General features: G+C 42.8%; 1 protein-coding gene across 7 annotated transcripts in view; it reads left to right on the plus strand.

Annotated features, from left to right (window-relative positions):
- Ttc23 (tetratricopeptide repeat domain 23) overlaps nucleotides 1-13,976 on the plus strand; it is an 85,425-nt gene that overhangs the window by 8,269 nt on the left and 63,180 nt on the right. For 3 of the 7 annotated variants that reach the window (XM_063249953.1, XM_063249951.1, XM_063249952.1), the window contains exon 2: nucleotides 12,153-12,349. In XM_063249953.1, coding sequence (XP_063106023.1) covers nucleotides 12,173-12,349 — 177 coding nt within the window. In that variant the 5' untranslated portion in view covers nucleotides 12,153-12,172. Of the gene's footprint in view, nucleotides 1-1,582; nucleotides 5,585-12,152; nucleotides 12,350-13,976 lie in introns of those variants that run through there. The other 4 variants (XM_063249950.1, XM_063249955.1, XM_063249949.1 and 1 more) reach the window with 3 other exon arrangements.

Consider the following 13,976-nt stretch of genomic DNA (forward strand, 5'->3'; position numbering starts at 1 on the left):
AGTGTCCTTGGAAGAAATGACAGTTTACTTATTTGTAGGCTGACGGTCTTTTGAAGTTGGGACTTGTCTGCATTGGGAACGTTGAATCTAGGCAGGCTTTTAGCTATTTTGACAATCTATTGCGGCTTAAGAGATTTACGGTGAGGTCGCTCTCAAGAGATTTACGGTGAGGTCGCTTGTCTAGGTGTCTAGGCTCTTTAGCTGTAGTGGGCAGCAGCGAAGTAACCAGTGGATGGAAGTCACAGCTAGTTGAAAAGTCTGGGGAGACTTAATAAGATCTTGATTAGTTAAATTAGCTAATTTCTAGAAACCTTCTCACATAAAACCTCAAAAGAGGAAATATCTGCAACATAGGGGGTGTATCACGCATGTAAAGGTGCAGAAGGAAAAGAGACTCACCCAGTTTTTGCCAGTTTTTAAGGCCATTAGTAATTATAGTCTTTAAAATCTAACTTATCTTTTTACCTTTTTTGAACTCTGAGGCTGGTAAGCCCAATCGAGTTTTTTTTTTTTTAATCGATCTGTAAAGCTTAGGTTAATTTGAGTTACTAGGCTATAAAAGCCAGGCCATTGTTGGACCCCACGGATAAAAAGGGAGACCAAATCAGAGAAACTGCTATCAGAGCTGACTCAGACTAAGTAGAAAACACTTATATTTTTGAAGTTTAGGCTTTTTATTTTTGTAAAATCTATTTTTTAGTGTTTTTAGGCATAGTCCCACGATAACCAGTGGTTTTTATTTGTTGTAGTACTTTTAGGTTTATCAATTGGCACTGAGGGCATCTGAAGCTCACAGACTGGGCTAGCTTGATATTAGCCCCCGGAATCTCTTGGAAGTTGAGCTGCCAGATGCTGGTCTTTCTAAGTGTAAATGGGCTCTTGAGAGACATAACTGTTTTCATCAGAGAAGTAGGATGGAACTCTAGACAGTAGCTTATCAACTAGATAAGGTCGATGTTCCGTGAGGTGATCAATGAGGCAACGAGGGGTCATCCTCAGGCAGCAAAGTAGCCGAGTTTGAAGCTGTTGTTTTCAGAAATAGTGCCTGATAATGTATGGCTCAGGAATTAGACATCCATCAGTCTGGTGGGACCTTGATGAGAGTCTCCAGTGAATAGGAGGAAACAATTAAGAGTTTGTGTCCAAAAGTCAATTTTTAAGCCTCCTTTATGAGGGGGCCATTGAGGAAATCACTGCTGACCGGGTGGTCATCTGGCTGCCACAGAACCAAGTCTCTTGGAAAGGTAGGCAACAGGCCTCTGCCAGGGTCCCAAACTCTGGATCAGTCCTGTGGCTCTTAGAAATTTTGTACTTGTCTTTTAGTCACAGGGACTGGAATCCGTTAGATGGCTCACAACAACCAGTGTAGTCTTTTTTTTGTGTAGACTGGTTCTGATAAGGTCAGGGGGACTCGCATCAGAGCAGTTACTTTTTCGGCTGGCCTCTCTGATGTGATTGTTACTCTTTTAGCGGCCTGATCTGCCAAATTGTTTCCTCAGGTGAATAGCAGCAATCTGCTGACAGCCAGACTGCTGCCAGCAAATTTAGGATTTGTGGAGCCCTTTTTTTTTTTTTTTTTTAATCTTAGCTCTGGCCAAGGTTAAGAGACCTCGCTCTTAATAGATGGCTCTATGTATATGTATAGTAGCAAAAGCATATCTACTATCAGTATAGATGTTTACCCTCTTTTTTTGTGGCTAGTTTTAGTACATCAGTCAAAGCAATGAGCTCCGCCTTTTGGGCAGAGGTGCCAGGCTCTAACCCTTTAACCCAGAGTACCTCCTTTTTGGTGGTCATTGTTGTCCCGGCCACTCATCTGTCTCTGTCGTTCTGGATGAAGCTGCTTCCATCGAACAGTTGTCGGCATTTTCCAAAAGCTGGTCAGTAAGATCAGCCTGTAGGTTCCGCTGTAGTTTGAGGATGTCAGCACACTCATGGAGAGGTGTCCTTTGTTTCTCCAGGTCATCATCAGGCATAAGGGTGGCTGGGTTTAAAGCTGAAGAAGTCTTGAATATCACTGACTCTGGGTCTAGAAGCAGGGCTTGACAGTAGAATTCTGGCATTGGAGAGCCTTTTTTAGGAGGGGTTTTGATAAGAGTCTCTAAACTGTGAGAGGTTACCACAGAAATTACTTGCCTAAAGCGAGTTTTTTTTTGTCTCCTTAAGTAGCATTGTCACAGTAGCTAGTATTTTTAGGCAGGGGGCCATACTCCTGTTACTGGATTCAGTCTTTTGGAGAGGTAGGCTATAGGCCTCTTTTAAGGGCCAATGTCCTGAGTGAGGACTCTTTTGGCAATGTCCCTGAGTTTATCTATGAACAAGATGAAAGGCTTGGTAACGTCAGGGAGTCCCAGGGCTGGGGCCTCTGTCAAGGCCCGCTTGAGCTGTTGGAAGGCCTGTTTACATTTATCAGTCCAGTTCAGCGAATTTTGAGTTTCTCCCTTATGGGAGTCATATAGAGGCAAGCGTTTTAGTAAAGTTTAGCCTACAGTATCCAATTGCCCCCCAGAAACTCTCGTCTGTTTTTTAAAAGTTTTTTCTCATAGAGCAATTTTAACATCTTGGCTATCTTTTTGTAAATTTTTTAGTTCTCAAAGACCTTTTTGTGCTATCTCTATTAACTGGCTGAGGGGCATTTTTTTAAACCTCTCAAACCTTTGTAATTTTTGTCTAACATGTGGGGCCGACTGAGTTATAAAGAGAACAACTGGCGATACTGGGAAACCTCCTTACCTCTGGATGTCCAGTCAGGGTAGCACAAAAGGAGAACATGGTTTTGGCATTCCGGATCAGAGTGCCGGCTTCATCTGGATGGCACACTGCTTTTTGTCCAAGGGTGTCACATGGCAGGCCATCATTTTATTAAAATTATATTCTTAACAAAAAGGGCTTTTTCACAGGTAACAAAATTGTGCTGTATAATCTCCCAGATGTTTACAGCACATGTAAGAATTTGTATCTTATTTTCAGTATCACCTATAATCTTATTTTAATGAAAACATTTTGCAGCAAAGTACAATCTTATGTATACTTTTACCAAAACTGATCTAATACTGTCAAATTTTAAACACATTTACTTTTTGTCAAACCTGTTATTTGCAGTACTATAAATCAAGACAAATAAAATTCACATCCTCTTGAGCCTTCTACAACTTACAATAATACCTCTCAAACTAAGCTTTAATCTTTTTTCATATTTTGGCATAGCCAGACACCTTTACTTGAAGACCACTCTCTTTGTCCCTCTTTTTACTATTACCAGTCAATTAACTTTTTTTTATTTCTCAGACAACATCAAAACTCTCAACAAAACCCTTGAAGTCACCTTTTAGTAGTCCAAAACATACTTATTTTATGTCTTTTTACCACATAAAAATGCTGTATTTTAAAAACAAAACTGTAACTTTTTAACTGGCTCAAATATACTACCATCTGGTTTTTACTTGGTAAAGTTGATATGATTTTTAATAACCATAGATATACATATATATGTGTACATGTTTACATTTTTACCAGAGAGGAAAAAATACTCCTTTTAAAAGGTATGTTGAGGTTGCAAGCAATCAATTGAAGTCTTACATATTAAACAAGGCACCACAACATTAAAGACACAAACAAAGGGAGCTTCTTGCATAGTTTGGTCAGCTAAAGGAAATAATTTTTTTTATCATGAACCTTGAATCTAATAAGCCATATGGATCCTGCAACAGAAATGGGCAACAAGCCCCTAAGTTAGTAACAAGTTTAAACAGGCAATCAAGGAGAGGGCGGAGGAAGGAAGGGTTTTACCCACGGTGGGGGCTCCTCCCTGAGGTCCTGTCATACCAAGATGTAGGCGATCCGGTCGGGGTGGCCCTCTTGTCCAGGGCAGAAGATGATGTTCTTAACTGCTAAGATGAGGGGAAGGTGGAAAGTCCCCTCTGGTGGCCATCCCACAGAAAAAGTAGGCCACTCAGTCGAGCAGAAATCCTGTTATTTACTCTTCTTGACCTGTAAGGAGAGATTGTGAGCCCTCTTCCGCACCTCCGACCAATGGTCGAGGGTGAGGGACAATGGGGATGAGGTCGACTGTCCCATGATGTTCTATAGTCACAGGGCGGTTAACGCAAGCACGATACAACAGATAACCAATCACAACACCCACGACACACAGGACAAACAGGCCGGCCACCTCACTCTCACGCATCAGTTTCACTCCAAACGAGCCACCTTACAGGGTGTCTCCGAATTGGCCCGGACGGACCACAGATTGGGAACGAAATTCCCCGAACGAGTCACCTCAGAGGGTGTCTCCGAATTGGCCCGGACGGACCACAGATTGGGAATGAAATTCCCCAGATTGGCCCAGACGGACCACAGATTGGGAATGAAATTCCCCAAACCGATAGGAAAATCCTATCGCAGACGGTGAGTCACGGAAAACCGTGTGGGGCGTCCCCCGGTCACCAGAGAACAGAGAACAGATAACAAAAACAGGTAACAAAAATTGCCCGGTTGGCTCGGGGCGTAAAATACCGGTAGATTGATCCTCAGAGTAAAAATAAGAAGCGACCGGTCGTACTCACCCGCGGTGTAAGGCGGAGCCGTTGAGGTCGTCTCCCGTGAGACGTACTATCTCGCTGGGGCCTCCATATGTAAGAACCGGTGTCGCAGGGGAGAAGACCCCAAGGACTCAGCTCGTAGTGAGGAGTAAAAAGTTTATTTCCATGCGCATGGGGTCCCCCAGGCAAACAAGTGCGGAGGGCCCCGAGGGGGAATTGTGTAGGGTTTTTAAGGGCGCAGGGAGGCAAGCGAATTTACAGAAGCAGATTGCATTGGTTAATTTTGAGCAGCATAGGATTTGGCAGAAATTGATTGGAGGGGTTTGGGGTTGAGTAACCATGGAGACTGGGGGTCCTAGCCCAGTCACTATGTGCCCAGAACAGAACAGTTACTTGTCTTACTTATCTCGTTGAGACAGAACAACCTTGCAGGTGCATTCTTTCTTTTTTTTTTCTCTGCTCTGATAGCTCTGGGGAGTTAGGCATTTCTTTCTGCTCTGCTCTGATAGCTCTGGGGAGTTAGGGAGTTAACCCTTTTATTCCCCCGCTCTGGGGAGTTAGGGAGTGAAACATTCTTTGCTGCTTTTTATAACTCGGGGAGGGGGTTATAGCAGGGGGGTCAACTCTCACAAGGTCAGCTCCCAAAATTTAACTCCTGGAACAGCAGGGGAACTTAAGAGCCCAGTTCCAGCACGGTTGCCACCTACATGGAATGGTTGATCCTCCTGTTCTTTAGTTATTAGTATTTTACACATCATCTCTTAGAAGTCTGAGATCCCACTGAGGACCTCCTCACACCTAGCTCTGGGGCTGATCGTGAACTTCAGCGTTCTACTGGGCATGTCTGGCGGAAGAAACAGCATTGATTGATTGGGTAAGACTGACTGGCAGTTGTGGGTACAGACAGAGAAACTTAGGAACCCCAGGCTGGCTGGAAGAGTGTGGTATGTGGGGCCTGGACTGATTTGTCATGAAATTTTAAACCCTGGCTATGGCTATTACAAAGAAAAGGAAAGAGGCTGATGATATGTGTGTAGCTCAAAGTAAGTGAACCGAAGAGGAGGTCTTTAAAGGTCTTACTGGGTGGAAACACACATAATTAAAGTAAGGTCCCTAATTCAGATCCTTCAAGAAACCCAGCTGGCAATCGCCATCTTTCATTGATTTCAAACGCGCACACTTGCTTTGGTATTTCCACATCTCTGAAATTAGAAGACGTATGACAATCGATGGCCAGTCACATGTTATATATAAAAGAAGTGTCCTATAATTAAAGATGCTTTAAATTATATGAAATTCAAGAAGTGAGCGGTATAAGCAAGCAAAATCCCATTTCTCTCTGTCTGCCTTTCACCTCCAAGGAAAGATTAATTCAGAGACCGTGTCATGGCTTGTGTCTAGATGTCCCCACAAGTCCTCATGTGATCATACTTGGAGCTTTTTCTGAGGTGACTCAATCTAGACTGTGTGATACTGGGATTAGGATGTGTGGTTACTAAGTCAATACACAGATTGGTTTGGCATAGTTCTGGGTGGGATTAAAGGTGGCCCACCCTGGGTGTGAGTGCTACCTCAGTGGGCAGAAAGAGGGCTACTGGGTTTGCTTGTGGCTTGCTGTTTGCTGCCTTCTGCCTGTCTGCTCTGTGGTACCCCCCTGCCATGTGCCACCCGGCCTTGGAACCAGCCAGTGACGAACTGGAACTTCTATAAACTATGAGCCAGACTAAACTTTGGATGTCAAGTATTTTGTCTTAGCAGCGAGAAAAATGTAAGACAGAGCTATTCTTACATGATAAGGAAATAACACAAGAGTAGTGACAAGTATTAAGTACTTTGCTGCCTTCTGGATGAGGAGCCAATAGATCATGGTGACAACTGGCAAACCAAAGGGTACCCTGGCTTCCAGAGGAGCAGCCCACTGCCCTGGCTGATGGGCTGTAGTGACAGATGCCCAGTATTGACAGGCATTCTACGTTTTCAAAGGATGGTTAAAAATGCAGTTTAGCTAAGTGTGTTGGCACCCATCTGTAATCCCAACACTTGGGAGGCAGAGGCAAGAGGATTGCCATGATTTGGAAGCCAACCTGAACTACACAGTGAGCCCGAGGCCAGCCTGAACTACATAGCAAGACTGTCTTAACAGAAGAAAAGAAAAGCAGTTGGCATGAAACTCCTAATTTTCAAGTCATGGCTCAATTTATTTTATCTAGCAAAAAAAAAAAAAAAAAAAAAGCACAGATTAGATCCAGGCAGTGATCATTCAGCTTCTATATGACTTTCATCTAAAGATGCATTTACTTCATTAGGAAGCAGCATGAGGGCTGTGGATTTAGCTCAGTGGCTTAAGCACTTACCAGGCAAGCACAAGGTCGTGAGTTCAATCCCCGGTACCAAAAAAAAAAAAAAAAAAGAAGCAGCAGCAGCAGTAATATGAGACAAACCACTTTTTATAGCGAAGCCAAAAAAAGCAAAATCCATTTCAAAATTTAACACCTGGCTCCTGGGTCTAGAATGGAAGTATTGTAGAGTTGTTACTTAAATTACTTTAATTTTTTTTCTCCTTCCCTCTCAATAGAATGTAAGACAATGTGGTTAAATCTATTGAAAATGCTGCACTTCCTGTTTGTAAAAATAGGTGACCACTTTGAACACACAGACTCAGGCTTCCAACGCAACAGCGTTTGCTTCTCATAGCTGTAGACAGTGATCACCAAGAGACAGAACGATGGAGCAGAGAATCATCAAGTCACCAAAAGACCAGGCTCCATTCTGACCCTTGGTGTTCTGCAAGTTAATTTAGTGCCCTTCGGCTCCGTTGCCTGCATTTATAAAACAGGGGTAGTAATACCTGCCTGCCGCACCTCCTGTGAGTTTATTCCTGGCCATGTGAGGTGCACCATGGCGGCGAGCAGAGAGGCCGGGGTAAACATCAGCGGTTCGCGTTGCCCTGGTCCTGTGGACTGAATCTCATTGCGGTCTGTGGCTCTTTCTCTAGACCGTAGATATCTCACCAGTGGGCTGAACAGATGAGGAAAAACAGCAAGAAGATATTTTTAAAAGTCAGCCACATCTTGGAATCTGAAATAGTACTGAGTCTCCGTTGAGGGAGTTGAGGCCAATCTTGGATGATAAGCTTGCAGGATTAAACTTTAACTTTGTAGTTCAGTCACCTGATTTGTACATCAGCCTGGGGAAATTTCAATTTGACCTTTAGCTGTTTCCTTCCCTCCTTCTTTCATATTTTGAGTCTTTTTTGCTTTATAAGGAAAAGAAAAGCCCTGCTTTTTTCTTGGTGAGTATCTTTTTCCCAACAATGTAAAGCTCTACGTTAGAAATGGAAGGAGTCAACACACTACTTTGATAACCCATTTCCAGTCTGTTTCAACTCTTGCATCTAGACAATCTCAAATCCTGTTGAGAAGTAAGCATGAATAGGGTGAACATTGTTAAGGGGAAAAGAAAAATTAATGTCTTTCAGAAGCTCTCACTCCAAACTAGTATAACTTCAAGTTGGACCATGTAGGAAAACTTACTCCTGTAACGTCAGATTTACTTTGAGGAAAGTACATTGATTGCCTCGTTGAAGTGACAAGTCCACGCTGCTTGCATTACTTCTGTTCATGGCATTACTCTTTTAGGGGTTCATGTACTTTTTCTATAAAGGACCAGACAGTGAATGTTTTAGGCTTTTCTTTATTTTTTAAAGGGGCTTTTTTTGGTGGTATTTTAGGCTTTTAGAAGCATAAGATTTCAGTCACAACTGTTACCTCTGTTACTGTAATCCAAAAGCAACCTACATAGACAATGTGTAAGTAAATGATCACGACTGTATTCCAATAAAACCTCATTCATCAAAACGATAGGTTTGACCGGTGGCCTTAGGGTCCCAGAATGAAACTGTCAGACTCAGACTTGACTGTCCGCTATCAGGGTGCACATCCGAGCAGCTCTCAGGTAACAGTGATTATCCCTTTCAGTAATTCCCCTCATTCTTTTCCCGCTGCTGATTGGATGTTCTGTACAATCACAGTTACATATTTTTTTCCACTTGAGGTAAGCAGGGTGTCTTGTTCTTTTTCTGATTCTTACTGGTAGTGATAGCTAGGAAATTTGTACCTAAAACTCAGAGTCACAGAGATTTTCACATCAAGGTTTTTATCTTTTTAAGTGCTAAACTTAGCCCTGTGTTACATTCTGAGTTAGTTCTTATATCTATAGTGAGATTGGGATCAAAGAGGGTTTGGTTTGTTTTATTTGTTTTAATGTGAACTTTCAATGACTCCAAAATCATTGTTGACTACTACTTTTTCTCTGATGAAATGCCTGGGCCTCTCTGCCAGTGATCAGCTGTTTGTGTATGTGTGGGTCTGGATTCAGACTCTATTCTGTTCCATTAATCCATTTTTAAGACGTTTTAATAGCAGTACAAACTGCCTTGTCTATGTAGCTTTATAATCTTGGACAAAGTCACGGTTAACCCTCCAGCTCAGTTACAATGTTCCAGTGTTGTTTTGGTTTGTAGGTCCTTTGCATTTCTATATGCAGTTTAGGAATTTCCTCTATTCCTACCCAAAATGAAAACAAAACAAAGTTCAAGCAGGTATTTGGACTGAGATGGCTTCCAATGTTTAGATTACTTTGGGAAGAATTATAAACTTTCCATTTATTTAGGACTTCTTTAGTTTATCTCAGTAGTATCGTTTATTTTTATTTAGAGCTTAAGAATTTGGCAAGTTTATGCCAAATTATTAAAAACATTTCCTCTTTTTGATGCTAGTGCACATTAAATTTCGATCTGACTGTTCATTGCTGATATATAGAAATATTTTTCATTCTCCAACTTTCCTAAGCTCACTTGTTATGGTAGTTTGTTTCTTTTTCTTTTTCTGTCTTTTGGGGTGTGTGTGTGTGTGTGTGTGTGTGTGTGTTATATCAGACACCTTTGGGAATAAAAGCAGTTTTCCTTCTTCCTTTCTGATTTGCATCTATTTTATTTGAGTTTATTTCCTGATGGATTGCATGGGTTGTGAGCTCCAATGCTGAATAGAAATGTTGAGAGTACATCTGTTGGTCGTGTTTCTGATCTTAGAAATACTGCATTTAACCAGGTATAGTAGCACGCACTTGTGATTCTGCTACTCAAAGAGTTCAGGCTGGAGGATTGCAGGTTAAGGCCAGACCAGGCAACTCAATGATACTTTTTGTCCAAAAAGAATTCAAAAAATTATGGAGAAGAAAAGCAAGGGCAGGGATATACAGTTCAGTGATGCAGTGATTGGCTAGTATGCGGGAAGTCCGGGATTCGAGCCCCTGGGCATAGGGAAAGGAGAGGGAGGGGGAGGCGGAGGGAGGCAGGGGGACCCGTTTTTCACCTTTCAGTCTGATGCTAGGTTTTTCAGAGATGCCTTGCTTGTAGCTGAGGAAGTACAATTCTGTTTGCACTTTATGAAGAGTATTTTAAAAATCAGGATTGGGTGCTAGATACTAGGTTTTGTTAAATGTTTCTTTGTAGATTGAAATGATCATGCAGTCTTCCTTGTCTCTTAATCACCTGCTGATTTTCAGATGTTAAGCCAGTCTTGCATTATTGGGATAAACCCCACTCAGCCACGATGTGTTTTCCCTTTCATTACTTGTTGGGTCTCACTTACTAAACTGTTGTTGTGAGTCTCTGCGTCTGTATTTTGGAGGCACACCGATCTGCAGTTTTCTTTTCTGGTCGCATATTCATCTTAGTTTTGTATCAGGGCTCTGGAGGGGGTCACAAAATATTCTCTCTTCCATCTTCTCGAAGAGGGTGTGGCCTTGGTGTACCAGCTTTGGTAAATGTCTGGCAGAATTCACGGAGGACCCATCTAGTCCTGCAGTTTTTTGATTGTAGTGACTTTTTTTATAATATTTTTTATTTCATTGATGTGTTTAGTAATATTGTTTACTTATTATTTTCTTCTGTTTATTTTGTGTTTCATTTTCTTTGCTTTGTTGTTGTTGTGTTTGAAGGTAAACCAAGGCCATTAGTCTGAGACACTGGTATTCCTCTAACACAGGTATTTAATGTTATAAACTTTCCAGCAAGGTCTGCCTTTGTGGCACCCTGGCATTCTTGTATGTTGTGCATTTCTGCTCACTTAGTTTAAATGAGGTTTAATTTACTTTTTTAAAAAATTTCTTCTTTGACCCATGGTTTATTTAGAAATCTGTTTCTCAGTTTCCAAATATTTGGACACTTTCTAGATAACTTTCTGTTATTGATTATGGTTTAATCCACTGTGAGCAGAGGAAGATACACTTTATAAGACTTGGATTCTTATAAGCTTATTGACACTCATTTTATGACACTAAGTACAATGCCTTAGTATGCACACTTGAAAAAAAATATATGTATTCTTTCATTGGTGCAGGATTCTGATGGTCCAAGTCTTCTGTATCCTCACTGGTTTTCTGAGTAAACTCACTATAATTGAGAATTTATCTATTTCTTCTTATAGTTTTATCTACTTTTGATTTGAAAGTGTTAATAGCTATATAAACATTTGGAATGATTGTATCTTTTTGATGAATTAATCCCTGTATCATTAAACTACTTTTTTTAAACCTTTGATAATATTTTTTTATCCTTGATTTTATCTATATCTATATCTATCTATCTATATATATATTTACTCTGAGTTTGGTTTTAACTAGTTTTCAGATTTTATTTTCCATTGTCTCGTATTTAACCCAATTGTCTGTCTGTATTTAAATTCCTTGTAAGCTACACGAACTTAGATTTAGATTTTTTTATTCAATATGCCAATCTCTATCTCAATGAAGATTCACAGGCCATTTACATTTAATGTAGTTAAATTTATGTGTGTCTTCTTACTACTTTACATCTTTCCACCTGTCTTTTGTTCATCTTTTCCTCTTCTAACTGGCTTATTTTTACGACTTATTTTTTCCTTTTGAAGACAGGGGTGTCTCACTCTGTAGGTCAGACTAGCTTTGAACTCACTGTGTAGCCCAGGCTGGCCTCAAACTCACAGTGATTCTCCTGCCTCGGCCTACTGAGTGCTGGGATTACAGTCATGTGCCGCCACGCCAGGCTGTAACTCCATTTTTATCTTTGTTGCTGGCTTATTGTTTATAAATCTCTATTTTGTCATTTTAGTGATTACTGTAGCTTTATACTATATACTAGTGATGGCAAACCTTTTAGAATTTTCAGTGATAACAAACAGCCGGCTGCGGCACGAGTGCCAGGGGTTCGCCATCAGTGCTGTGTGTCTTTACCTTACCCGCGTGTACCTTCATATAATGTTGTATTATTTCACATGTTATTTAAGGCCTCTTCCTTTCTGCATCAGGATTAGCTGGAGTTCAACTGACCTGATGACTTCTTTCTCGTGAACAGAGTACTTGTTTTAGCTGATCCTGTTCATCAGTCCATTAAAGGAATCCGACCAGCCACCTTGACCTTTGGGATGTGCTGTTACTCATTTCAAAGAAATTATAGAGTTGAAACTTAACTAATTTCTTCCTTCAGTTTCCACAGGGCAGGTGTGTGTGTGTGTGTGTGTAACTATGGAAGTTATTTAACACCTTCATCTTCATTTTTCATTCCAAAACCAGAGGACAATGTATATAAAAGTATGCAAGAGTCACAGGAAACCCATATATCCAACCACCTAGATGAAGTTGTTGCTGCCGTCAGCATCAATCCTAGAAAGACCCCGAATCCGCTGCCTCAGACGCTGCTGTTCCAGCCTCCTCGGGAGAAACTGCACCTCTGTGAGGAGAAAGCCAAGGCCCACTTCAGCAGTCACCAAGTAAGGAGCCTTTCCATTCCCCCGCCGTTCTTTGGCAATGGAACTGCCGTACCACAAATGACTGAAAGTCAATAGATTACATTCCTAACTCCAGGACTATGACAAAAAGAGTACGTGAGAGAAAGCCTCTGTCAGATCACAAGTGAATTAAGACCTCTGGGCTGAAGCTCACCGCTTGGCATGGGCAGTAATAAATACTGGCCGGGCTTCTACCCTGTGCCAGCTCTAGCCATTGGAATATAATACAGGGGAGATGAAGCTTCTGTGCCCCCAGAACTTAGAACTCTGTTTTTGGCATCTTTTCCCCCATTTCCCCCTCAGAGGTTTTATTCATCCTGATGTGCCAGGCCCTGTCTGCCCATTCATTAGTTCATAAATACCCATCGTATGCCTGATATGTGTTGGAGGTCATGCAGGCCACAGCCCCTGCCTGCGTGGATGTATGGTTCAGTGAGGTGACAGACAGGAGTGCAGGTCCTGGTGGGCAGTGTGATGATTTCTGTGGTGGACACAGCTCGGGGTGAGGTAGATACAAGACAGAAGGGTGGGCGAGGATCCTGGAGGTGACAGCAGTTGAGGCGCACTTCTTGGCCTGCCCAGGTCACAGTCGGGTGAGGGAGGTGTCCAAAGAATTCTGGCCAAACACTGTGGATGGGTAAGAACCCCGGACCAGAGGGAGCGCAGTCTGACTGAAGACCTAGAAGGAGCTGTGGGGATGAAGGTTTTAGTGAGGTTTTGTGGGGAAGAGCTGGAGCCTGGAGGGCACTCACTGCCCTGCAAAAGTGTTTAAAGGTCCTAGAGGAATACCCAGGATTATACTAGGATTATAAACCAGGGAAACCTGTGAGCAGGTTTGAGTTTTAAGAATGATCATTCCCAGAGTAAGTAGAGGAGGGAAGTTATGGAGATACAGGTGATCACTCTGGCAGGGGATGATGAGGGCCTGAACTGATGCAGCAGAGGCAGGAGAGAGGCTGAGAATGTAGCAGTGCAAATCAGCAGGCGTGGATGGCAGGAGAGGCGAACACCAGGCAGAGGGGTGTGCGGAGCCCGGTCGAGGTCCTGGCCCTGGTCAAGGTCCTGGCCCTGGTCGAGGTCCTGGCCCTGGTCGAGGTCCTGGCCCTGGTCGAGGTCCTGGCCCTGGTCGAGGTCCTGGCCCTGGTTGCCCCTGGTGGTCGGGGCGCCTTGCTCCTGCCCTTCCTACATGCCGTGAGTACAGCAAGAAGAGCAACATCATGGCAATTGGGCATGAATTTGGCTCTGAGCATGTGCTCGCTCCTGCGCCAGGCCATCTGCTAGCCAAGCTGCCAGCCAGCAGCCTCCTCAGCCAGAGTTCAGCCAGAGAACGAATCCCTAATGCCCAAAGGCATTTAGTGCTTCTCTCCGATGAAGAATTCCTGGGTTCTGTGGGCCAGATGAGGAACCCAGGGGTACAACAGTGAATAGGATGAACAAGGCACATGTCCTTATGGCCGAGGACAACTGACCCTGTAAATAAACCAGATCGTCGGAGATTGCGGTAGTGCTAGGGTAGGAACACCGTGGGCTCATTTTGGGCAGGCCGGCCTGGGGAGGCGTGTGAGGCGATGACAGCTGGAAGGAGCCCACACGGAGAGGCTGAGGGAAG

Source organism: Cavia porcellus, unplaced genomic scaffold, assembly GCF_034190915.1.
Source record: "Cavia porcellus strain 051 isolate PalLab524CR breed Dunkin Hartley unplaced genomic scaffold, mCavPor4.1 scaffold_6, whole genome shotgun sequence".
Classification (NCBI taxonomy): Eukaryota; Metazoa; Chordata; class Mammalia; order Rodentia; family Caviidae; genus Cavia; species Cavia porcellus.